At 36.5% G+C, this 27,088-nt stretch overlaps 2 protein-coding genes and 2 long non-coding RNA genes across 6 annotated transcripts in view; 2 read left to right on the top strand and 2 right to left on the bottom strand.

Moving 5' to 3' along the window:
• LOC127844511 (uncharacterized) overlaps positions 1-2,033 on the bottom strand; it is a 3,294-nt gene extending 1,261 nt beyond the window's left edge. The window contains exons 1-3 of the long non-coding RNA XR_008032777.1: positions 1,853-2,033; positions 1,334-1,416; positions 1-331 (exon numbers count right to left, since the gene is read on the bottom strand). The exon at positions 1-331 is cut by the window's left edge and continues 1,261 nt beyond it. This is a non-coding gene — a long non-coding RNA (uncharacterized LOC127844511). The remainder of the gene's footprint in view (positions 332-1,333; positions 1,417-1,852) is intronic.
• Positions 2,034-5,620: 3,587 nt separating this feature from the next.
• On the top strand, positions 5,621-8,728 carry LOC127844508 (iduronate 2-sulfatase-like). Its single transcript, XM_052374777.1, has 2 exons — positions 5,621-5,935; positions 7,805-8,728. Exon 2 carries the CDS (start codon positions 7,947-7,949, stop codon positions 8,577-8,579), a length of 633 nt encoding a protein of 210 aa, XP_052230737.1. The 5' UTR covers positions 5,621-5,935; positions 7,805-7,946; the 3' UTR covers positions 8,580-8,728.
• A 543-nt stretch (positions 8,729-9,271) lies between these two features.
• LOC127844507 (enoyl-CoA delta isomerase 2-like) overlaps positions 9,272-27,088 on the bottom strand; it is a 20,333-nt gene continuing 2,516 nt past the window's right edge. For all 3 annotated transcript variants that reach the window (XM_052374774.1, XM_052374775.1, XM_052374776.1), the window contains exons 2-9: positions 24,850-25,012; positions 23,281-23,379; positions 22,681-22,863; positions 19,401-19,473; positions 18,892-18,994; positions 18,567-18,687; positions 10,915-11,148; positions 9,272-10,164 (exon numbers count right to left, since the gene is read on the bottom strand). In XM_052374774.1, the coding sequence (XP_052230734.1) occupies positions 10,006-10,164; positions 10,915-11,148; positions 18,567-18,687; positions 18,892-18,994; positions 19,401-19,473; positions 22,681-22,863; positions 23,281-23,379; positions 24,850-25,012 (1,135 nt within the window). In that variant the 3' untranslated portion in view covers positions 9,272-10,005. The remainder of the gene's footprint in view (positions 10,165-10,914; positions 11,149-18,566; positions 18,688-18,891; positions 18,995-19,400; positions 19,474-22,680; positions 22,864-23,280; positions 23,380-24,849; positions 25,013-27,088) is intronic.
• Positions 26,012-27,006, top strand: LOC127844510 (uncharacterized). Its single transcript, XR_008032776.1, has 2 exons — positions 26,012-26,236; positions 26,398-27,006. It is a non-coding gene; the product is annotated as an uncharacterized LOC127844510 (long non-coding RNA).

Raw genomic sequence — 27,088 nt, 5'->3', positions numbered from 1 at the left:
GTATATAGAACAAGAAAACACAAAAAAGTGGCAACTTCATCCTTTAACGTATTCTCCTAAACGTGCATTATATGTGTAATATTTTTTTAAGTTAAAAGTCCCCGTCGCTTTTTTGTTTCAATTAAATTTCTGCAAAAGTCTTTGACAATTTTCCAACTTCTGTTGTGAAGGTCATTCTCACTTTCAATACATGCAAGTATTTCTTTTTTCCCTGGTAATTTACCCATTATCAAAAAACGATCAAAGTGTCTGTGAACAGCTCCTTTTTCGTTTTCACTCCATTGCTTTTTGGCTGCTTGTTTTGTTCTCCTGGTATTGGAAGTACCCTTTTCTGTACATGGATAATCAAACACCATATGACGTCGCTAACTGCCATGTGTAAGATATTCATATTAAATATATATACTTCAGTACAATTTTTCATAGCAAATTTCGACAAAAGCGTCCAGGTACTTACGGCACCTGATAATGACATCGATGTCACACGACAAATTTGGAAACATTATTTTGCCTTATGAATCAAACAATTACTTTTTTAAAGATTGGCTGAATACACCGACGTAGCATGTCATAACATATACCAGGTTGTTCCAAACATGTTATCAAAGTTCGAAAAAGTATACAATGAATATTTTTTACAGATACTAATAAGACAAAACGTATGCACGGTTAAATGAAAGGTATTGTACTTCTCTGGACAAATGTGTTGGAAGGAAAAAGAACTGGTGAACGGACTGTGGTTCACGGTAAATCCTGTATGTATTGTGCGGTGGTGGGTATAAAATGAACTATCTTTTCTTACCCATGTCAGAATGTATCGTATAGTAAACTATCGAGTAGACGCTATTGTTTTTTTTGTCGTTAAGATAAAATATCAACCAATGTCCATATGTAACACGCAAGTTAAATTTCCTAATGTCTCAGAGTTTCATACACAGTAATTGGCAGCGTATAAGTCTAATACTGAAAATTAAAATTAATGACATTACACTTCTTGGATAAGCGATAATTAACGTTTTTTGTGATTATGATGAAGTCGATGTTTATAGACTACAGTGGTTAATACACATGCTCATCAGTTTCATTGACAGGTGTAAGTTCTAAATTCTTTGTGTATATGAAGATTTTGAAAGACAAGTAGTTCATAGTCACTACAACTGGTAAACAATATTTTATTCTTTTAAAATTCGCGTAACCCAGTTACCAATTAGCATCACCCGGAATAAATATTGGCACAAAATAATTTAAGGCAAAATTACGCCCATTTCACTGAAGAATAAACCAAACCAGAAAATACCCCTTAGTAGCTTCGACATAGTGAAATATTACAAACCGTCTCATCGCTTTCTTCCGTGTGTACGGATGTTGTTTGTCCTGGTTCCTGGCTGTCAATAGATCTAGTAGTCAGTGTGTTGCCTATTCAAAAACAACAACAAAAAATGGTATAACACATAATTTAGTCAGAGTTAAAAAGTTTGTTATTCATGAAACCATTTAGTTCAACGCATTTGTATTAATGCATGTGTAGTAATAACAAATCACTGTGAAACATACCCATTTTTTGTTCCGTGCATTTCTGACAATTCAAATAACAAATACACATTATCAGACAGACCGCATTAAAGTAGAGCTTGACGACGTTCAATGATTAAACATTTTAATTTACGGCAAAAAGATATTTGAATATCTGTATTTAAAATGAATAACTCATGAATGAACATGAATGTAATCATAAAACTGATTGGCTATATTTATAAGAATAATAATTCAAAAGACATTTAAAGCTAATTTAAAATGGGATAAATATCAGTGATAAATCCATCACAGATGACATCTTTACAATAGAATGTACCTTTCTCCATGGAAGTGTTGGTACTCCATAATCATATCGGAGTTCCTCGCCAATTGCAATGTCTCTGTCGGCGAAAGTGCATAGATGGGGAGTTTGGTTGACTTCAACTATTTTCATTACACATTTTTGTTTTGCGTCTCCATTTTCGGCATCATTTATCATTCGACCCTCATGAAATATATCGTTGGTAGCGTCAATGCTGAATAAGACATTTAAATAAACACTTCTGGTGCTTTAAACTAAAATAACTCGCATGCCATTTTTAATTATTATGGTGAAAAAACTAAAGATAATTCTTCTTCTAATGGCGTGATTTAAACGTTTGATGTGCAAAGTAAAGATAATTTGTAGTTACCAGCAAGATTTGTCTCTGTATTTAAAAAAGTAAATGAAGCTGCCTTAACCCCCCCCCCTTTTCATACTCCTTTTCTAATTGCCGTGCATGTTTTACTCGTGTTATCAGAGCCCCTTTGTATTCGAGAAGAAAGTCTCCTTTTTTTAAAGGCTCAGTGGCCAAGACTCCTTCGTCTGAAATATTTATATTTTTAGACAATTTATATTAATAATCATTTTGGTCATATAATTGAAGGCTAGATATAGGCGCCAATAGTGTTTTATTCATAAATAATCAATAAATCTTTATGCTACTTCCATACTTCTTCCCAGTATTAAGTAACCCAATAGTCCATGTTTGTTTTCTTCTTTTTAATGGAAAGGGGCTACGATGTTCTTTTATAATTTCTAAACGACTTTAAACATAACCATATACAAAAATATTTGTACCTATGACATCATTGACGGTTTTTACTTCAAAACCTGGTGGATCAACGTAATTCTAACAGTACGTTCTTGCGAGATCAAGGGTACTTGGACCCTTTTGGCTACTAAATGTAAAAATGGAAATGTCGATGAGAAAAACAACAAGAGCTGTCAGAAGACAGCGCGCTCGACTATTCAAGTGCTTGACAGTATAAAGTAAGCCACCATGGGGAAATTGTTCATATTCAATAAGGTCAAGGTACTATAGTCATATTCTAACTGGAAGAGGACCATAATTGAAACATATTGATCCAATGCCAATGTCATGTAACTTGTGAATATGTTACTATGTCGTAATAAATAAGCTTAAACCAAACATATTGATCGCTTATGTTTTAAAGAAGTGGTACATTATAGACGATTTTGAGTTCAGGTTTCCACAAAACATATGTATTGAACATTTGTAAAGACATAAAACAAACTAATAAGATTGTATTTCAAGTTTGATAGCAATAGCTTGGGTCGGTAGGTTAGACGGTCTTAAGAAAAAAAATGCTTTTTTTAACATGTTAAAAAAATAAGGACAACAAAAACATTTTTTTTTGGGGGGGGGGGGGGTAAGTGTTGTTTTGTCAAAGTATGAATCAAATCTGATCCTAAATAAAGAAGTTATGGCAATTTAATCAAAATTTATTAATTTGACCTTCAGATTCAAGGTCCAAAGGTCAAGGTAAAATTCAACTTGCCAGGTGCAGTACCCTCATGATAGTAAGAAAGTATTTGAAGTTTGAAAGCAATAGCCTTGATACTTTAGAAGTAAAGTCGATGTAAACACAAAATTTAACAAAATAGTCAAAGTTTCTAAGTGGAAAAAGGGCCATAATTTTTACAAAATGCTTGTTACAGTTGTCTGCTCTTGTTTATAGATTGGGGTCATGTTGGTCAAGAAGTATGCAAAATATGAAAGCAGCACGTCAAGGAACAATTAAAATATTTGAGGTGGTACGCAAACTTTAACAAAGAATTATTAATAATATGCATATTCTAAGTGGAAAAGGGGGCCATAATTCTTACAAAATGTTGTTTACAGTAGTCTGCTCTTGTTTATAGATTGGGGTCATGTTGGTAAAGAAGTATGCAAAATATGAAAGCAATATGTCAAGGGACAAAGAAAATATTAAGGTAGTACGCAAACTTTAACATAGAATAACCAATAATATGCATATTCTAAGTGAAAAAAGGGGCCATACTTCTTACAAAATGCTTTTTACAGTTGTCTGCTCTTGTTTATAGATTGGGGTCATGTTGGTTAAGAAGTATGCAAAATATGAAACCTTATGTCAAGGGGCAAAGAAAATATTTTAGGTGGTACGCAAACTTTAATAAAGATTTATCAATAATATGCATTATCTAAGTGGAAAAGGGGCCATAATTCTTACAAAATGCTTGTTACAGTTGTCTGCTATTGTTTATCGATTGGGGTTATGTTGGTAAAGAAGTATGCAAAATATAAAAGCAATATGTCAAGGGACATAGAAAGTATTTGCGGTGGTACGTAAACTTTAACAAAAATTTATCAATAATATGCATACTTTAAGTGGAAAAAGGGGCATAATTCTTACAAAATGCTTGTTACAGTTGTCTGCTCTTGTTTATAGATTGGGGTCATGTTGGTAAAGAAGTATGCTAAATATAAAAGCAATATGTCAAGGGACATAGACAATATTTGAGGTGGTACGCAAACTTTAACATTCCAACGCTCACGCTAACGCCGACGCCGGGGTGAGTAGGATAGCTCCAATATATATATATATATATATATATATATATATATATATATATATATATATATATATATATATATATATATATATATATATATATATATATATATATATATATATATATATATATAACTAACGAAAAACTGCCTAGAGCTCTACTTTGTTTAACGTTTATTTATAAAATATATTCGTGAAATATGTACCGTAAAACAAGCTTTGTAATCAAATGATATTTATATAAATCGATCTTTAGAATTCGTCTTCCAGTATTACTTTAACGTTTACATAAAAACGCTTTTTAATAGTAATTGTAAGTTGAAAACATAATTAAAAAACTTACCTTAGTTTAATGCGTTTGTTCGCTCGAAACTCCATTTTTCCAACTTACTTTCACTAAATGATATAAATACCGAGTGTATGATTTTTAAACAGCGCAACCGGGGAACTGTTATATGCCTGGATACACACTCGATTGTAATTTGGTCAAGATTTGTGTATATTTTGTGCATGCCACAAACCCGCTAATCGGGGAAGGCGTTGGATTTCTAATTTAAATTGACAGTTTGGTATTTTATACACGTAGATTAGAGATTTGCGCCTAAAACCAACCGGGGAATTCCCCGGTTGGTAGGTGTTCCGCGGTTTGTTGGTGTGTATTCATACGATTTTCCCCGGTTGGTAGGTTTTACAAACTCACACACACACACACACACACACACACACACACACACACACACACACACACACACACACACACACACACACACACACACACACACACACACACACACACACACACACACACACTCATTCATTGTACATATTATACATATCATTATATTATAAATATCAAAATATTGTCACAAACACGTACCACACAGTGAAAAAAACGCAAGCAGGGATAACTACAATAGATACATGTACATGTGATAAGTCACTGTGTAAGTTCAGCACGTATGCAAAGAAAAAGAAAGCATGAGTTACACGCCGCTGCGCACATATAATCACATTCAGTCATGCGCGAATGAAACTATTTGGATATCAACTTTTTGCTTGGTGTTAACAACTGCTAACTGTTCCGTATAGATACTTGTATAACAATGAATGAAGTCTATCTGATAGTGTGATGCTTGAATAAACACGTAATGACGGCAAATATACATCATCAGCTTGACAGCCACGTCATCATCAACTTGACAACCACGCCATCCTCAGCTTGACAACCACGCCATCTTCAGCTTGACAACCACGCCATCAACAGCTTGATAACCACGTCATTTTCAGCTTGACAACCATTCCATATTTAGCTTGACAACCACGCCGTCTTCAGATTGACAACCACGCAAATATCAGCTTGACAACCACACCATCGTCACTTTACAACCACGCCATCATCAGCTTGACAACCACGCCATTATCAGTTCGACAACCACATCTTGTTTACGTGCAATGAGACATGTATCGATGCGTCCCATACAAGTTTACGATGGTTACCGTAGAACTCACGACACCGGACGTTTACTGATAACAAAAACACACCGTAAGTTCTTCCGTGCTAAGGTAAGCTTATATCTGACCAAGAGTGCGCTGACCGATATTTGTCCTTTGTTAAGGCTTTTATAGCGAACACGCAAGGAAACCATGCACCATGTACATGAATTCGAACAGATCGGACTGATACCACATCTGTCTCTAAAATCGTGAATTCACCATTTACAATAGTACATAGAATGTATCGCAGTTCAAAGTTACCAATTTAATGGAACCCCTTCACGTCTTATAATACCAAAACCAAATGTGATATTACGTCAATCTAACTGTGCATGAATGCCTGTAACCTTTATATATTTTTTTTTTCTTAAATATAGATAAAATGTAAAAATATACAGATACGAATGTAATATACACAGATAATCTTCCATTATATAAAGGCATTACTTCTTTATATAAAGGCAAAATATCTTTATATGGACATATATAGTTATGTTATAATGATAACGAATATTATTTCAATATATATTGGCACAACTTGTTGATATAAAGGCAAAAGATCTTTATATAATCATAATATAATTTATATATAATTATATTATCTGAAAGATCGTTTGTTGACACATTGTAGCACTCGCTGACCCCATGGTGACGTTGCTTCAGGAACGCTCATTCACTATGGTAGCACATATTTAACATAAACTTGCTTTTATTTATGTAAATACATGTTATTTTAGTTGTTCACTCGTTCGAACGACTTAGTTAGTCGAGGGAACGAGATAACTAATTCTCTGGAACGAGTTGTAAGTCGTGAGAACGAATGCGCTGGTCGTGGTAACTAACGATCAAGCCTACTCGTGGGAACGACTTAGTCACTCGTGGCAACGACTTAGTAACTCGTGGGAACGACTAAAGTAACTTGCGGGACCGACTATGTAACTTTTGTAATTCCCGCGATTTACCTTTGTTGTTCCCATGACTTACTTTGGCTCGATTGGTAATTGACGGCTTTGGTACGATTTAAAAGTATCCCGGATGCTCTTAAGTTAGTTCTTCATGAATGCTCTGAGTTTTTATAAGTACATACGTACAGCTCAGAGGGTCAATAGCTGGGAGTTTGATTATTGCAACTTGCTCTTAAGTATACTCAAAATTACCCGGGGTACAGATCACATGCTTCAAGGCGGGCCTTTTCACAGATTTTGGCATTTATTGAAGTTTGTCATTAAATGCTTTATATTGATTAATTTAAACATTGGATCTAAAATGCTTCAGTAAAAAAACAAGAATAAAATTAAAGAGAAAAAAGTAAACCTCACCTGAGCTTGACCCACTGACTCCTGGAGCCCTGGAGTAAAAGTCTCCCGCTTAGACCACGCAGCCATCCGTGTTCATACAGATGATGTATTTTATACTTTATAACAGCAATCCTCGTAGCGTCACAAAATATAACAACAACAACAGTACTCTCCAAATTATTCAATCGTTTCGCGTTGCAACGCTTTATAATTTTCAGGTTTTTAAATCGTCAAGAGATGCATATAGTGGATATTTTAGAACATGGTAAATGTTCAGTATTAGTGAACTCCCAACTGTCATTAATAAATCGAAAATTTGCGAATCTTAAACTATTTTTTTTAATTTTGTCAATTTACCAAAACGTGAGTAGCCGACAACGAGCAATTGAGCCTTACGCTTGTTTTCTCAAGTTTTTTTTCTCGTCCCCACCACTTATTAATTTATTAGAAAGTACAACATGTCAAGTTTATGTCACCGTAGTACACGGTTAATTTGCAAGGACTATTATCTTTAATAGTAGCCGTTGCGTTATTATCTATTGATTATAAGGCACATGTAGGTCGTTCCTATTCTGTAATACTATTGCTACAAGACCAAGCACAGATGAATGTCGTTTCAGGTGTATGCTTATTCACTTCTTTTGTGTCCATGGCATGCGTGCGCCGCACCGCAAACCGGACCGAACAACGTGCTGTTTATTACGATCGATGATATGAGAGCGGATTAAGGATGTTACCAAGGCACTGAGTTCCCGTCACGTGATGACCCTCAGATACATTCGCGTAAACATCGACGCTTTGGTGCGGAAAAGCCTCCTCCTGAAAAAGGCGTACGTACAGCAGGCGCTTTGTAGTCCGAGCCGCACGTCCTTCCTGACGTCACGTCGACCGGATACGACGCACGTTTACGACCTGGAAACGTACTGGCGCAAGGTGAGCGGGAACTTCACGACTATACCGCAGTACTCTAAAAACCACGGCAGGATAACCGCCAGTATTGGGAAAATATTCCACCCTGTAGGTGACAGTCACGATGATGCCCCGTTTTCGTGGACGGATCCGTACATTATGCCGCGAGCGTCGAGATATGAAGTTAGCGAAATTAGTTGGATGTACCTGAACGATTCCCAGCTCTTGAACGACCCGCTTGTAGATGACGAAATCGCAAAGGCTGCAGTAAGTGCTCTGCAGAATTTTGCATCGGGTGGCAAATACGCGAACCGACCGTTCTTTCTCGCTTCGATCGTTACCGGTACACGAAGTGGGTCGAATTCTCTTACCAGCTCCACAGGCCGGATTGGACAAGAAATCACGGCACGGAACTGTACGACCACCAGACGGACCCCGACGAGAATCACAACGTGGCGTCCGACCACGCGTTTGCAGATCTTGTGAAAAGCATGGCCTTTCGTCTGCATGCCGGCGGGCGTCACGTTAGTCCGTACATCAATAACCCAAGTATAGTTGGATGAATTTCATTACATAAAAAATCTTATTGGATGTACCAAACATTATCTACGATTAAAATATAAAATAAATGCGAAACAGCCATATCGTTTTTATATTGACTAATATCATACTTTTTCCAAACGCTTGCTTAGTAACCAGATCTTTAGGAATGAAGCACACACAATGTTCTAAATTAGTATGTCAAAAAGCAAGTCCCTTTGTTTTATCTCGGCATTTTTATTCCAATGATATGCTACTCATTCATTTGTGCACACATCAGTAATCGCGGTTTCGATCTCCGTCACGGCCAACTTGTGTGGACAATGGTCATTCTCTACAACCTCTAATGCAGGCTTGGAAATTGTCAGTTACTGGAATAAGTGTGAGCACTTAATACTGGTTAACCAGCTATCCCCGGAAAAGTGTGAGATGACAAACGGACCATGTGACAAAAAAGCTGTTGAAACAGCGAAAAAGTCCAACGTACTCAAAAAGTTTTGCTGTTACGAGGGATGAAACTTTCCTAAGATGCAAATCAATATAGCCCCCACTTATTTGGTCAATATTCACATCTTTGCATTAGTTCTGTTCATTTTAGGTAAAATTATGTAAACGTCAAATGAAACGAAACATGCACATAATTGCATCTGCATTTATAAAACTAGATAAACATACATTATTTTTGTCAATTATCTTAAATTTACAATAACACAACATTATTAACAAACAAAACATGTAATTAACATAAAGTTATGAAGGGAAAATCATGTGCTGGCCCTTTTTTGGTCCCTCCAGCTCTCCTCTAGGGAAACATACACGTGAGGAGTGCTCTGTGAAAAGGGTGTATAATGCATGTGCATTTAGTTTCATCCAAGATTAGCCTGGGCAGTCCACACAGGCTAATCAGGAACACACTTCACCTTAACTGGATTTTTGCAAAGAAGAGAATTTATGTAAACAAAAAATGCCATAAAAGCGGAACTGCGATATGCACAGGCTAATCTGGGACGACACTTTACGCACATTCATTACACCCCCTTTTCACAAAACAGCCCACATCATGTATTTTGATATTTAATATAATTTAAGCAAATACTCCAACTTTCATTTAACACGTTAAAGCACTGACTTATTATCCAGACCCATTTGGCACAACTAGCAACATTTTCAGTCCAAGATCTTTTGCCAAGCTTGTTTCAAATACTGATTAGCGTTCCCATGACTACAACTTGGCAAATCTTCAAATTTTGTTTTAGCATGTAAACAAACTGAACTGAATTCCCTCTAGACTAATATAGTAACACCTTTTACCATTTTTGGTCCAAGATCTTTCCCTAAGTTTTTGTCAAACACTGATCACCATTTCAAATGACTATAACTTGGCTGTTTTACTGGAGAAGAAGCTCATAATGGCGTTCATGCATTCCTGGGACTGCCAACGACCAATCAGAACACGGCACTCTTCCTTGTTCACAGAGTGAAGTGTGGCCTTCTCCGCGTTTCTGATCAACACCTTTGAGTAGCTCATACTCTAAAATGAGGAGGCAACATAATAAGTTTATTAAAATAGAATATAAATGACAGAAAAAGCATTAAAAAAGAACCACACTTAAATAAAGCGGGTTGTGCTGGCTGCTCCAACCAATTAATTGAGTACGCTAATAAACAATTACTTTTGCTTCATGGTTTACAGCTACAAGACTTTTTCTTTCACTTTGCAAATGGGCAGCTGAGGAAATCAGTTTACTATATACTCCTCTGTACATTTATCATCTTTTATTAAAAATAATTACTTTAGTTGAAGTGTTAAGGTTTATCATTCTTTTGATAATTAGAGAAGGTATTGAGAAGGATTGGTTCAGAAGGAAACATTCCCAACAATTATTAAAAATTGTGCCATTTCATAAGTGTGAGTTGCACAAAATATAAAGATTTAGGCTAATATTTTGTGTCTGTATTACAAAATATTAAGCTTTCAACAAAAATTATGATTTTCATTTTTTTATTGCATTTTAGCTAACTTGTTCATAACTGCCACACCAGTGACTAGCTCTCTATATAGCCACTAGGCCCTTAGTAAAGTAAAATACATGACTTTTTTTTCCTGGAACCACTAAAGTGGAAATGCTCCCGACTTATTCTAATACATGGCTCAGAAATGTATTGGATTCTTATACATGGCTCAGAAATGTATTTGAATTCCAAATCATAGTGAGCACTTTTAAAAATAAGTAACACCCAACACTAATAAAGGCTCTTAAATATTTAAGCTATAAATTACCTCCCTGGGCAGCTTGGAAATTGTGTCAATCTTTGCTTGAGTTTCCTTGGCAAACACATCGTCAGGTATCACAGAGGTGACAAGGTTCCTGCTAAAGGCCTCTGCAGCGGAGATCTTCTTATTAAAGAGAAGCATCTCATTGGCCTTAGCTGGGCCCATTAGCCGCGGGAATGTGTATGAGGAGCAACCCTCAGGGGACTGGCCCAGCTGAGAGAAAGGTGTGTGGAACGTTGCCTGTGAAACAAGAAAATTTAACTGTTACCACTGAGTTAAGCACTTCCAGACGTTTGTAAGCCCTAAGAAAATGCTAACAAGCACCAAACAGCATAAAATCTTAACAGACTGCAAGTAACTCTGAGTTACTTGCAGTCTGTTCTGGTTTTGTGCTGGTTGCACAGTTATTTACCACTCACATAAGCAGTTTGACGCAGTTGTAGTCCCTTAGAAAATCAAATTAAAAAAAAGACCTTTGTTACAAGATAAAAATTGTACAGGCTTCATTTCCAACTCAAGATACTGATGAGCTGCTAACAACATGAAACCTGAACAGGTTGTATTGGTTTATGCTGGTTGTATAAAGCTGAACAGGTTGTATTGGTTTTATGCTGGTTGTATAAAGCTGAACAGGTTGTATTGGTTTTATGCTGGTTGTATAAAGCTGAACAGGTTGTATTGGTTTTATGCTGGTTGTATAAAGCTGAACAGGTTGTATTGGTTTTATGCTGGTTGTATAAAGCTGAACAGGTTGTATTGGTTTTATGCTGGTTGTGCGCGCTGAACAGGTTGTATTGGTTTTATGCTGGTTGTATAAAGCTGAACAGGTTGTATTGGTTTTATGCTGGTTGTGCACGCTGAACAGGTTGTATTGGTTTTATGCTGGTTGTATAAAGCTGAACAGGTTGTATTGGTTTTTTGCTGGTTGTGCGCGCTGAACAGGTTGTATTGGTTTTATGCTGGTTGTATAAAGCTGAACAGGTTGTATTGGTTTTATGCTGGTTGTATTAAGCTGAACAGGTTGTATTGGTTTTATGCTGGTTGTATAAAGCTGTTTGCGATTTGCTCCTGAGCTAGAAAGGATTAGCATGTATGGAAATAAGGTTTTTATTGTTATTTGTGTCGTGTTCTGAGAAAACTGAGAAGTTTAAATCCGATCTTCACCACACGTGGTCAGAAGTTGTAACTAGATGATGTGTAGGTCAAGTTCGAACATGGGCCATGCCGGGTCAAAAACTAGGTCACGGGGTCACTTAGTGTGTTTAAAACCTCACCATGTTATCCGCTCTCTAATTCAAGTAGTTTTTATCCAATCTTCACCAAAATTGGTCAGAAGTTGTATCTTGATAATGTCTAGGGCCAGTTTGAATATGGGTCATGCCGGGTCAAAAACAAGGTCACGGGGTCACTTAGTGCGTTTTAAACATCACAATGTTGTCCCCTCTCTAATTCAAGTAGTTTTCATCCAATCATCACCAAACTTGGTCAGAAGTTGTATCTAGATGATGTCTAGGTCAAGTTTGAATATGGGTCATGCCAGGTCAACAACTAGGTCATGGGGTATCTTAGTGCGTTTTAAACCTCACCATATTGTCCGCTCTCTAATTCAAGTAGTTTTCATCCAATCCTCACCAAACTTGGTTACCAGTTTTATCTAAATGATCTCTAGGACAAGTTTTAACATGGGCCATTCCAAGCCTAAAACTTGGTCACTGGGTCACTTAGTGCGTTTTTTAATATTCAGCAATTCGCTCTCTAATTCAAGTAGTTTTCATCCAATCCTCACCAAACTTGGTCAGAAGTTTAATGGAGATGATCTTAAGGCAAATTTAGAACATGGGCCCTTCTGGGTAAAAAACTAGGTCAAGGGTCACTTAGTGCGTTTTAAAAATTGAGCATGGTTTTTGCTGTTTTTTGTGAAGACGAAATGCAAAATATTATGTGTCAATGCAGCATGTGGGGGTATTCGTCACGTCTGTGACAAAGCTCTAGTTGTATTTATTATCCCTTGCAAAAGGTGGAGGGATATAGTTTTGGTGTTGTCCATCTGTCTTACAGTCTGTCCACCAGTCCGTCCATCTGTCACAAACTTTTTAGGGCTATATCTCAGAAACTATATTAGATGTCAACATGAAACTTCAGAGAAGTATACATATAGATCTATATGAATGAAAAGAAGGTGGGACTATCAATTAAACAAATTTTCCTGTTGTTTAAAAGGAAGTCTCTTCTTAGCTAAAATCCAGTTAGAAAGTGTAGTTCCTGATCTGGGACGACACTTTACCAACCTGCACAAAGGCCCATTTTTCCAGGTAGTGACTAATATAAATGTTTTAAGACAGCAGTTAAGAAGTAAATATAACAAGGGATGTGTTTGTGAAACACTATGTCCCCATATTTATTTGACCTTTGACATTGAAAGATGACCTTGACCTTTCACCACTCAAAATGTGCAGCTCCATGAGATACACATGCATGCCAAATATCAAGTTGCTTTTTTCAATATTGCAAAAGTTATGGCAAATAATAAAGTTTGCACAAACAAACAAACCAACCAACCAACAGACAGGGAAAAAACAATATGTCCCCCACTATGGTGGTGGGGGACATAAAAATTCAGCCTTTCGGAATTGCTTCCTTTCTTTGTTTCTTTCTTTATTGCAGGCACCATAATCCATGTTAAAATGTGTTTTGAAAGCCGTTGATTACATAGTGTTAGTAAGCATTACAAATAATTGTATTGAAATTAAAAGACAACTCAAAATTCAACAACATCTGCATTAGAATCCATATTAACAAGAATTTGTATAAGATTGCACACAGAAAAAAGTAATCCATGCTGGTGGTGGTGTCTGCACAGTCTAATCAGGGACGACACTTTCCGCCTAAACTTGATTTTGGGTAAGGAGGGACTTCCTTGAAACTAAAAATACCATAAAAGCAGAAAGTTTAAACTTCTTGAAATAGAGAGCAGACACCATGCTCAATGTGTAAAACGTACTAAGTGACCCTGTGACCTAGTTTTTGATCTGGCATGGCCCATGTTCGAACTTGGCCTTCAGATCGTCTAGCTAAAACTTCTGAACAAGTTTGGTGAAGATCTGATGAAAACTACTTGAATAAGAGAGAGGACACCATGCTGAATGTTAAACAAGAGCACCGCTTTGCGGGTTCAGACCGCTCATCTATTTTTCTTTTTAAAGGTGTAGGGACCTATCTCAATTTCAATCACAAAGGATAGAGTGGTGGAGTGGAGAGGGGTGTATAGTGTGGGGTTGTGGTCATTTATTACATTATCTTCTGAAAATGCAAAAAAATAAAAAAAATTAGGGGGGGGGGGGGAGGTTCTTGTGTGGGATGGTTGGACGGTATTTCAAGAATAAAATAATAAAAATAAATATTTGTGTTTTTTAACCATGTTAGAAAAAAAAACAAGAGATGTGTTTATCAGAAACACAATGCCCCCTATTGCGCCGCTTTGAAATTATTTTATTTATTTTTTTCTCTTTGACCTTGAAGGATGACCTTGACCTTAAACTTCCACCACTCAAAATGTGCAGCTTTATGAGAAGGCCGCTTTGAAATATTATTTTTTGACATTTGACCTTGAAGGATGACCTTGAGCTTTAAGGATGACCTTGAACTTATACCACTCAAAATGTGCAGCTTCATGATAACGCCGCTTAAAGATTATTATTTGTTTACCTTTGACCTTGAGGGATGACCTTGACCTTGAAGAATTACCTTGACCTTCCACCACTCAAAATGTGCAGCTTCATGAAGACGCCACTTTGTTTTTTTGTGTTTTTTTTACCTTTGACCTTGAAAGATGACCTTGACCTTGAAGGATGACCTTGACCTTGAACTTCCACCACTCAAAATGCGAAGCTTCATGAGAACGCCGCTTTGAAATTTTGTATTTATTTTTTTGACCTTGAAGGATGACCTTGACCTTGAACTTCCACCACTCAGAATGTGCAGCTTCATGATAATGCCACTTTGATTTTTTAAATATCTTGTTTGACCTTTGACCTTGAAGGATGACCTTGACCTTCAAGGGTGACCTTGACCCTACACCACTCAAAATGTGCAGCTTCATGATAACGCCGCTTTGATTTTTTTTTACCTTTGACCTTGAAGGATGACCTTGACCTTGAAAGATGACCTTGACCTTTCACCACTCAAAATGTGCAGCTTCATGATAATGCCGCTTTGAAATTTTATATTTGTTTTTTGACCTTTGACCTTGAAGGATGACCTTGACATTGAAGGATGACCTTGAACTTCCACCACTCAAAATGTGCAGCTTCATGAGAACGCTGCTTTTATTTTTTTATTTTTTTTGACCTTGAAGGATGACCTTGAAGGATAACCTTGACCTTAAACTTCCACACTCAAAATGTGCAGCTTCATGAGATACACATGCATGCCAAATATCAAGTTGCTATCTTCAATATTAAAAAAGTTATGGCCAATGTTAAAGTTTTCGGACAGACAGAGGCCATATATTTGACATTTGACCTTGAAGGATGACCTTCACCTTTCACCACTCAAAATGTAAGCTCCATGAGATACACATGCATGCCAAATATAAAGTTGCTATCTTCAATATTGAAAAAGTTATGGCCAATGTATAAGTTTTCGGACAGACAGACACCATAGATTTGACCTTGAAGGATGACCTTGACCTTTCACCACTCAAAATGTGCAGCTTCATGAGATACACATGCATGCCAAATATCAAGTTGCTATCTTAAAAAGTGAAAAAGTAATGGCCAATGTTAAAGCTTTTTTCGGACTGACATACTGACGGACAGCTCAACTGCTATATGCTACCCTACTGGGAGCATAATAATTATTATTTTGGGGTGGGGGTGGGTATAGTGTAAGGGTGTGGTGGTCATTTATTAGATGATCTTTAATAAAAAAAAAATCATTGGGGGGATTGAGGGGGGGGAGGAGGATGGTTTGGACGGAGTCCATTGTGGAATGTCAGGTAAGAGTTTTTTGTCAAAGTATCAATCGAATCAAATCATAAATAAAGAAGTAATGGCAATTTTATCAAAATTTAATAATTTGACCTTGAGAGTCAAGGTCATTCAAAGGTCAAGGTAAAATTCATTTGCCAGGTACAGTACCCTCATGATAGCATGAAAGTATTTAAAGTTTAAAAGCAATAGCCTTGATACTTTAGAAGTAAAGTGAATCTTAACACAAAATGTAACCATATATTCAAAGTAACTAAGTCAAAAAAGGGCCATATTTCGGTAAAAATGACAACCAGAGTTATGCAACTTGTCCTTTACTGTCCCCTAATGATAGTTTGCGAGTGTTCCAAGTATGAAAGCAATATCTATGATACTTTAGGGGTAAAGTGGACCAAAACACAAAACTTTACCAAATTTTCAAGTATAAAGGGCCCATAATTCCGTCAAAATGCCAGTCAAAGTTACATAACTTTGCCTGCACAGTCCCCTTATGATAGTTAGTAAGTGTTGCAGGTATGAAAGCAATGGCTTTGATACTTTAGGAAAAAAGTGGACCTAAACACAAAACTTAACCAAATTTTCAATTTTCTAAGTATAAAAAGGGCACATAATTCTGTCAAAATGCCAGTCAGAGTTACACAACTTTGCCTGCACAGTCCCCTTACGATAGTTAGTAAGTGTTGCAAGTATGAAAGCAATGGCTTTGATGCTTTAGGAAAAAAGTGGACCTAAACACAAAACTTAACCAAATTTTCAATTTTCTAAGTATAAAAAGGGCACATAATTCCGTCAAAATGCCAGTCAGAGTTACATAACTTTGCCTGCACAGTCCCCTTATGATAGTTAGTAAGTGTTGCAAGTATGAAAGCAATGGCTTTGATACTTTAGGAAAAAAATTGACCTAAACACGAAACTTAACCAAATTTTCAATTTTCTAAGTATAAAAAGGGCACATAATTCTGTCGAAATGCCAGTCAGAGTTACATAACTTTGCCTGCACAGTCCCCTTATGATAGTTAGTAAGTGTTGCAAGTATGAAGCTTTGATACTTACGGAATAAAATGGACCTAAACACAAAACTTAACCAAAATTTTCAATTTTCTAAGTATAAAAAGGGCACATAATTCTGTCAAAATGCAAGCCAGAATTATCTGACTTTGCCTTCCCAGTCACCTCATGATAGTAAATATGTGTACCAAGTTTGAATGCAATAGCATTGATACTTTATGAGAAAAGTGTACCTAAACGCAAAACTTAATCGGACACCGACACCAAGGTGATGACAATACAGACTTGTGCCATAAGTGAACGTCATAACGTTTTGAGTAATGGCTGCATTGGTAAGGGCAGTAAATATACAACGTTCAAATGAAATAAAAATGTAAGGGTTATATCCCTTCCTATAATCAATTATTTTTCTATGCTTCGTGACATCATCATGACGTATTTATATCTAGAATATGACGTAATCTGCAGTCGAAATCGTGTTATAAACAGTCATGGTAGGTGAAAGGAAAGAACTCACCCCTGACACGAAAACGGCTGTTGTTTCATTGTTTCAATCAGGTCTTCGACAAACAGAAATTTCCCAAAGATTAGGCATACCACGGACTACAATAGCTGGGATTATAAATAGATTTTGCGCACGGAATAGTGTTGAAAACTTACCGAGAAAAGGAGCCCCGACAAAAATAAATGAACGTGAAAGTCGGGCATTGTTGCGGATCGTAAAACAAAACAGGAAAAGAACTTTATCGGACATAACTGGATATTTCAATCACAATAGGAACGACACAGTTTCCAGACGAACCGTACAGAGGAAATTGTATAGTGAAGGATATCACAGGCGTGTAGTTGTAAAACAGATTCGAATTCGAGAAATCAACCGGAAGAATCGCGTAAACTGGTGCAGAACAAACAGAAGGAGGACTGTAGGCCATTACTGGAAAAGGGTGATCTTCAGTGACGAGTGCAAAGTTGATATCGGGACCGACAATAAGGTTTTCATAAACATTCCTGTTGAATATATTAGAAACTTGTATTCCAGTTTACCAAGGAGAATACAGAGTGTAATAAAATCGAAAGGCTATATAACCAAATATTAAGGTAAATGGTTGATGTTTAATATGTTTAAACCGCTTTGTTTTATTAAGCACATTTATTGTTGACGTCAGCCATTCAGTTTTTTGACGTTCACTTGTGGCACATCACTGTAGCTCTTTTTTTTTTCAAAAAATAGATGAGCTAAAAACGCACTAAGTGACCCCGTGACCTAGTTTTTGACCCAAGGCCCATGTTCGATCTTGGCCTTAAGATCATCTAGATACAACTTCTGACAAAGTTTGGTGAAGATCGGATGAAAACTACTTGAATTAGAGAGCAGACAACATGCTGAATGTTTAAAACGCACTAAGTGACCCCGTGACCTAGTTTTTGACCCGGCAAGGCCCATGTTCGAACTTGGCCTAGACATCATGTAGATACAACTTCTGACCAAGTTTGGTGAAGATCGGATGAAAACTACTTGAATTAGAGAGCGGACACTTAATACTGACCGACAGACCGACCGACCGACCGACAAACAAGTTCACTCCCATATACCCCCCTAAACTTTGTTTGTGGGGGTATAATAAAAGCAGAAAGTGTCAGCCTATATACCACATAACATACCCGATCACTTGCATACACTGCATCAAAGAGTCCCAGTACCGTGACTGACACCCCCACTGCTGGGCCATTAATCAAGGCAATCAGAGGCTTTGGGAAGTCTATAAATGCGGATACAAAACGCCTGAAAAGGGTGAAAAAATATCATTAAAGTGACCATGATGATTTTGTTTTTCATCAGGTTTTTTACTATAACTACAGTAACTGTTACAGTATGATATACATGCAAGCAGGGTAGGTATAAATCTAAGAGTATTGATAAGTATATAATTTAAACCAAAAAAACAAACATGTATTTTGCATAAATGTATCCAAAAGCAGTGTTTACTCCAATAAATCTCCCGCTTTCACAGCCATGGCTTCTATGTTCTTGGGGTCAATGTTCATGAAGTTACTGAGGTCATTGCCACTGCAGAAGTAGTCGCCAGCACCTGGGTCCCAACAAATTGGAAGAAAAGAACTTAATGAAATGAAGAGCCTTAAGAATACAATTTCATTTTAAAAAATCTTGAATTAACGGAGTTCATTCCATTCATAGACCTATTCCCAATTTTACGCATGCATTATTTTCCCCTGTTTTTAATAGGAAAAACAAATCATTAATCATCAACTTATTCATATAGAAATACAATTAAACCATAGCTTCATTCATTCAATGATTTACTAAAATTCTTGTTTAAATTTTTATAAAAAATAAATATTTTCAAGATGGTTCTTAAAAGACCTATGCTTGAAGTATTAAAAACATGGATGCTACTTTACGCTGCAAAAAAAACTCCTTGCTCATGATTTGTCAATATGCAGAAAATTAGTTTTTCTAATTGAGTTGATAATTACCTGTCAGAGTTGCTATGACAACCGAATTGTCCACACTAGCTTCCTTCAGGGCAGCTATGAGTTCTTCATACATCTGAGAGAACAAAAAAAGGTTGTTTTTTTTAATTGTAGTTTCAAATAGTGAAATTTCCAACATTTTCTTTATTATTTTTTTAAAGTAAAATTTTAGATTTCTTACATCAAATTTGTTTACTGGTACTTGCAACATTTTTTTTACATATATATGTAGATCAACTTGAATAAAATAATGCAAGCATTTTGTTGTACTAGCATTGTGATTTCATTAAACAAATTTAGGTTCTGCAGATTGGAGCAAGGTCATTGTTTTAGGATACAGATTTTCACAGTAGTTAAAAATCCAGTGCTGACTTGTAGCTTATTTTTTAGCTCACCTGATTGCTCAGGTGAGCTTTTCTGACCGGTCTTTGTCCGTCGTATGTTCGTCCATCCGTAAACATTTGCTCATAAACACTCTAGAGGCCACATTTCTTGTCCCATCTTCATGAAACTTGGTCAAAAGCTTTGCCCCAATAAAATCTCGGCCGAGTTCGAAACTGGGGTGTGCCGGGTCAATAACTAGGTCACTAGGTAAAAAAAAAGAAAGCCCTTGTAAACACTGTAGAAGTCACATTTCATGCCCAATCTTCATGTAACTTTGTCAAAATGTTTGCCTTAATGATATGTTGGTTGAGTTCAAAAGTGGTTCCGGTCAGTTGAAAAAAATGGCCACCAGTGGGCGGGGCAGTTTTCCTAATTTGGCTATAGAGAAACCTTGTAAACACTCTAAAAGTCACAATTTTTGTCCAATCATCATGAAAGTTGTTCAAAACATTGGTTATATTGATATCTCGGACAAGTTCGAAAATGGTCCAGATCGTTGAAAAAACATTGCCGCCAGTGGGTGGGGCATTTTTCTCTATATGTATATAGTGAAAACATGTGAACACTCTAGAAGTCACATTTTTGGCAAAATTTTCATGAAATTTGGTCAGAACATTTGTTTCCTTGATATGAGAGTTGAGTTTGAAAATGGTTCCTGTCAGTTGAATAACATGGCTGCCGGGGGGGGGGGGCAGTTTTCCTTATTTGGCTATAGAGAAACCTTGTAAACACTCTAGAAGTCACAATTTTTGCCCAATCATCATGAAAGTTGGTCAAAACATTGGTTTTATTGATATCTTGGACAAGTTCGAAAACGGTCCAGATCGATGAAAAAACATGACCGCCAGTGGGCGGGGCATTTTTCTCTATATGTATATCGTGAAAACATGTTAACACTCTAGAAGTCACATTTTTGGCCCAATTTTCATGAAATTTGGTCAGAACATTTGTTGCCTTGATATGAGAGTTGAGTTCGTAAATGGTTCTGGTCAGTTGAAAAACATGGCTGCCAGGGCGGGGGGGGGGGGGGGGTGGGGGGGGGGGCAGTTTTCCTTATTTTGCTATAGAGCACCTTGTAAACACTATAGAAGTTACAATCTTTGCCCAATTATCATGAAAGTTGGTCAAAACATTGGTTTTATTGATATCTCGGACGAGTTCGAAAATGGTCCAGATCGGTGAAAAAACATGGCCGCCAGTGGGCGGGGCATTTTCCCTATTTGTATATAGTGAAAACATGTGAACACTCTAGAGGTCACATTTTTGGCCCAATTTTCATTAAATTTGGTCAGAACATTTGTTTCCTTGATATGAGTGTTGAATTCAAAAATGGTTCCTGTCAGTTGAATAACATGGCTGCCGGGGGGGGGGGGGCAGTTTTCCTTATTTGGCTATAGAGAAACCTTGTAAACACTCTAGAAGTCACAATTTTTGCCCAATCATCATGAAAGTTGGTCAAAACATTGGTTTTATTGATAGCTCGGCAGAGTTCGAAAATGGTCCCAGATCGATGAAAAAACATGGCCGCCAGTGGGCGGGGCATTTTTCTCTATATGTATATCGTGAAAACATGTGAACACTCTAGAAGTCACATTTTGGCAAAATTTTCATGAAATTTGGTCAGAACATTTGTTTCCTTGATATGAGTGTTGAATTAAAAAATGGTTCCGGTCAGTTGAATAACATGGCTGCCGGGGGGGGGGGCAGTTTTCCTTATTTGGCTATAGAGAAACCTTGTAAACACTCTAGAAGTCACAATTTTTGCCCAATCATTATGAAAATTGGTCAAAACATTGGTTTTATTGATATCTCGGCAGAGTTCGAAAATGGTCCAGATCGATGAAAAAACATGGCCGCCAGTGGGCGGGGCATTTTTCTCTATATGTATATAGTGAAAACATGTGAACACTCTAGAAGTCACATTTTTGGCCAAATTTTCATGAAATTTGGTCAGAACATTTGTTGCCTTGATATGAGAGTTGAGTTCGAAAATGGTTCCGGTCAGTTGAAAAACATGGCTGCCAGGGGGGGGCAGTTTTCCTTATTTGGCTATAGAGAAACCTTGTAAACACTCTAGAAGTCACAATTTTTGCCCAATTATCATGAAAGTTGGTCAAAACATTGGTTTTATTGATATCTCTGACGAGTTCGAAAATGGTCCTGATCGGTGAAAAGTCATGGCCACCAGATGACGGGGCATTTTTCTCTATATGTATATAGTAAAACATGTGAACACTCTAGAAGTCACATTTTTGGCCCAATTTTCATGAAATTTGGTCAGAACATTTGTTGCCTTGATATGAGAGTTGAGTTCGAAAATGGTTCCGGTCAGTTGAATAACGTGGCTGCTGGGGGGGGGGGGAGGGGGACAGTTTTCCTTATTTGGCTATAGAGAAACCTTGTAAACACTCTGGAAGTCACAATTTTTGTCCAATCATCATGAAAGTTGGTCAAAACATTGGTTTTATTAATATCTCGTGCAAGTTCGAAAACGGTCCAGATCGGTGAAAAAACATGGCCGCCAGTGGGCAATTTTCATGAAATTTGTTCAGAACATTTGTTTCCTTGATATGAGAGTTGAGTTCGAAAATGGTTTCGGTCAGTTAATTAACATGGCTGCCGAGGGGGGGGGGGGCAGTTTTCTTATATTTATATAGTAAAAAAAAAGCTTGTGAACACCCTAGAAATCAGCAAATAATTGCAGGGTTTATTGATTTTTAAGATCTCTTCAGTATTATGTACAAACCTTCATGTCTATACAAATATTTAAACCATTAGGGAAATGTTTAAGAAAACACATTGTTTAATATCAGATGAAGAAGTTAATTGTTAACTTTATAATTTCAATGTAATTTTTATGGTCCATATTGGCACTTGGCCCCAAAAATGTGTATGTTACCTGAATATTTAAGGCATTTTTCTTGGCTGGTCTGTTGAGCGTTATGCTGAATACCCCTGCTGTATTAGTGACGAGAAGGGTCTTGTACTTGTTGTCTGCCCTTGACTGGGAGTCGGTGCTTGGCTGAGGTTCAGTCCCAGCCAGGGAGTCTACCAGTTGTATGTATTGCTTCTGTGCCTCATCCTGCAAAGTATATTAAACACTCTTTAAAAATATTGTTTATCCAGTCATGTTGTCCATAATCACAGTCAACTAAAGGTGTGGAATCAATTTGATTTTAGAGCCAATGTTCAAAACCTAAACAAAATGTTAAGGTTTTAGCACGACACTGACATCGGACGACGAGCAGGCTATGACAATACCATAAAAATCAAAAAAATCGAAAGTCATTAACTCATGTATGTGTGTTTTTAGTAATGGCAATCAAAAGAAATATGTAAAATAAATTTCACATACGAATGATTAAACAATGGTGTTTACCTCTAAGGTTACACGTGTGCTTCTTTATAGGAGTAAACTTTTTATACCATTAAAGCAACACAATTCCAAAAGTGTGAAAATGTGATTGTTCACGTTTCTCTAAGCACAAACAGTTTTTACCTGAGACATATTACCCAGGTCATTCCATGCATTCCATTTGTATTTGCCTACCATGTCCAACATCCCTGGCTTTGGTGCATTGCATTTACCAATTGTCGCCTTAAAATACAATATGAAAAACATTATGACATTAATTAATTTGTGATCACTGTCAAAAAATATAGGATGATTTAAATAACTTAAGACCATAATAAATCTAAACAAAATCTATACAACATTGCAAGTATACAATGTTTGAAAATGCTGGAAATAAGGAGTCTTGAATGTATTGAATTATTAATAATTAATTAACCTTTTCCCACTCAGAAGCAAAGTGAAAATGGCTATATGCAAACAGCATAAAACCAGAACAGCCTGCATGTAACTCGCAGTCTGTTCAGGTTTTATGCTGTTTGCTGCTTATCAGTATGTAAGGGTTGGAAATAAAGCCTTAAAAACTTGAATACAGTAAGAAAGGTCTTTAATTATATTTAACTTTCTTAGGGACAACAATTGAGTAACTGAGGAGCTGCCCCATGAGCGCATGATACGCCCGTCGTTCGCCAATGAAGTAGTAAGGTAATAAATAACCCTTTGAATCATTTTTTTACTTCAGTTTATTTGTATTTGAATACATGGTTTATTTTATAAGTACATGAGCATGGAGCGCCGTCTCCTTGACATTCATACCATATCTTTTTTTGAGTATATGTATGCATTTCTTTAGAGGATATGGAGTTGAAGTAAACCTGTTATAGATATTTTGACCAATAATAAAAGAGAAATGTAGATGGGTAAGTGGTAGTGTACAATCGGAATAGAAAAAAGCTCACCTTGTTCAATTTTTCAGGGATACTAAAAAAAAAAAAAAAAAATCCATCGAAGGATATTTGAGCTACAGTAGGACATTCAATGAAATCACGAAATTTTGACGAACAAAGTCCCATAACTCTGGAACGACAATTCAGAATTCCGTCAAAAACGAAAGGGGATCAGGGTTTATCAATATTAAGATTGTGTTAAAATTTGAAGAAAATCTGTCAAAGGATATTTGACGTAGCGTACGACATTAACAGACGGACGGACGGACGGCTACGGTAGGACATTCAATGAAATCACGAAATTTTGACAAACAAAGTCCCATAACTCTGGAACGACAATTCAGAATTCCGTCAAAAACGAAAGGGGATCAGGGTTTATCAATATTAAGATTGTGTTGAAATTTGAAAAAAATCCATCGAAGGATATTTGAGCTACAGTAGGACATTCAATGAAATCACGAAATTTTGACGAACAAAGTCCCATAACTCTGGAACGACAATTCAGAATTCCGTCAAAAACGAAAGGGGATCAGGGTTTATCAATATTAAGATTGTGTTAAAATTTGAAGAAAATCTGTCAAAGGATATTTGACGTAGCGTACGACATTAACAGACGGACGGACGGACGGACAGACGGACGGACAGACGGACGGACGGACAGACGCGGGGTATACCATAATACGTCCCGTCATAGACGGGCGTATAAAAATACGTATCTAAGTGATAAAGGGTTAAACAAATTTATCAATAGTTACTATACAGAATATACCTGTTTAAAGAGTGCATATATTTTGAGTTTCACATCATTTCCAGGATCCTCTTTTAAAGCACCGAGGCGTTCTTTTGCCTTGCTGAACTCAGCATCATATGCTCCCATGGCTGAGTAACTGGTATGTAGGGTCCTCTGAATAAGCTTTGGGGTGTAGCTGAATCTGAATAATATTTGTACTGAATTTTTATCACAATTCCTTTGTTTTACATGTAGCATCCTTGAAAAGCTCTTCAAACATTACGCAATCAATTATTATAAGTTTAAAACAAAACACCAACGCTGGTATATTAAATTCCTTTGTAAAGGTCTCCTGCTGTTGTCACAATAAGGGGACCATTATCAGCAGAATACAATAATAAGTAACAGTATCTTCTAAATCAATGCTGCACTAAGGTCTTGCTCAGTAAAAAACAACTACAATTGGATCACACCTTAACAATAATATAATAGCATGTATAACTATTATGTAGCAGTTTGTATCTCTAGTCTTACACAACAGTTCAACAATATTTTTCTGTGTTAGAAAGCATCGTCTGACATTTGACGGACCAGATTTGCAACAATATGTAGTATGTTAGTTGCCCAGCCAGACAGCTATGAGCCCAGGACCAGGTTAATGCCATGGAATTTCATTAATTGATTAAATTGACCTAAATCTTTAACTATTGAATCTACATGTATACGCTTTAGCTTATTTTCAATAGAGATAGGAAAACTTGTGTGAAATTGTTTAAGATAGGAAAACTTGTGTGAAATTGTTTTCAGCTTTAAAATAAAGTTACTTTCCCAGCTGGGCTGCCAGTTTTTTTTTTAAATTGACTTGCCAGGACTAAAATCTATTTTGCCAGGGCAAATGGCAAACCAATAATTACTTTCCCTGTTTTTGTAGCGCACAAAGTTCTATTACAAAGAACTTGAATATTAGGAAGGTTGGTCTTATTTCTACAACTTACTCGACCCATTAGTACCCAAGTTTCCTTCTAAGTGCTTTGGTTAATTACTTATGCAAACTTCAATTAAATAAGCCAAGTTCAATTTACTTAAACAAACATACAATAATGATGTAAAATGATTTAGTTTTTAAATTTACAAAATCAGTATGTACATCTTGCACGGGCTATGTATGATTGTTAAATACATGTATAATTATTATGTAAATAAAGAGCTGCGCCATGAGCGCATGATACGCCCGTCGTTCGCCAATGAAGTAGTAAGGTAATAAATAACCCTTTGAATCATTTTTTTACTTCAGTTTATTTGTATTTGAATACATGGTTTATTTTATAAGAACATGAGCATGGAGCGCCGTCTCCTTGACATTCAACAAAGTCCCATAACTGTGGAACAACAATTCAGAATTCCGTCAAAAACGAAAGGGGATCAGGTTTTATCAATATTAAGATTGTGTTGAAATTTGAAAAAAATCCATCGAAGGATATTTGAGCTACGGTAGGACATTCAATGAAATAACGAAATTTTGACGAACAAAGTCCCATAACTCTGGAACGACAATTCAGAATTCCGTCAAAAACGAAAGGGGATCAGGGTTTATCAATATTAAGATTGTGTTGAAATTTGAAAAAAATCCATCGAAGGATATTTGAGCTACAGTAGGACATTCAATGAAATCACGAAATTTTGACGAACAAAGTCCCATAACTCTGGAACGACAATTCAGAATTCCGTCAAAAACGAAAGGGGATCAGGGTTTATCAATATTAAGATTGTGTTGAAATTTGAAAAAAATTTATCGAAGGATATTTGAGCTACAGTAGGACATTCAATGAAATCACGAAATTTTGACGAACAAAGTCCCATAACTCTGGAACGACAATTCAGAATTCCGTCAAAAACGAAAGGGGATCAGGGTTTATCAATATTAAGATTGTGTTGAAATTTGAAAAAAATCCATCGAAGGATATTTGAGCTACAGTAGGACATTCAATGAAATCACGAAATTTTGACGAACAAAGTCCCATAACTCTGGAACGACAATTCAGAATTCCGTCAAAAACGAAAGGGGATCAGGGTTTATCAATATTAAGATTGTGTTAAAATTTGAAGAAAATCTGTCAAAGGATATTTGACGTAGCGTACGACATTAACAGACGGACAGACGGACGCGGGGTATACCATAATACGTCCCGTCATAGACGGGCGTATAAAAAGTAAGAATTTAATACATGTTTAACTTAACAAAATTAAGTTACTTCAGCTGTGAAACTTGTTTAACGAT

Source organism: Dreissena polymorpha, chromosome 9 (genome assembly GCF_020536995.1).
Source record: "Dreissena polymorpha isolate Duluth1 chromosome 9, UMN_Dpol_1.0, whole genome shotgun sequence".
Classification (NCBI taxonomy): Eukaryota; Metazoa; Mollusca; class Bivalvia; order Myida; family Dreissenidae; genus Dreissena; species Dreissena polymorpha.
The sequence above is the reverse complement of the archived record's forward strand: the minus strand, read 5'-3'. Positions and strand labels throughout refer to the sequence as shown.

Coding starts and splice junctions, on each gene's coding strand:
- LOC127844508 (XM_052374777.1), top strand. CDS start 7,947: ATGACCCTCAGATACATTCGCGTAAACATCGACGCTTTGGTGCGGAAA.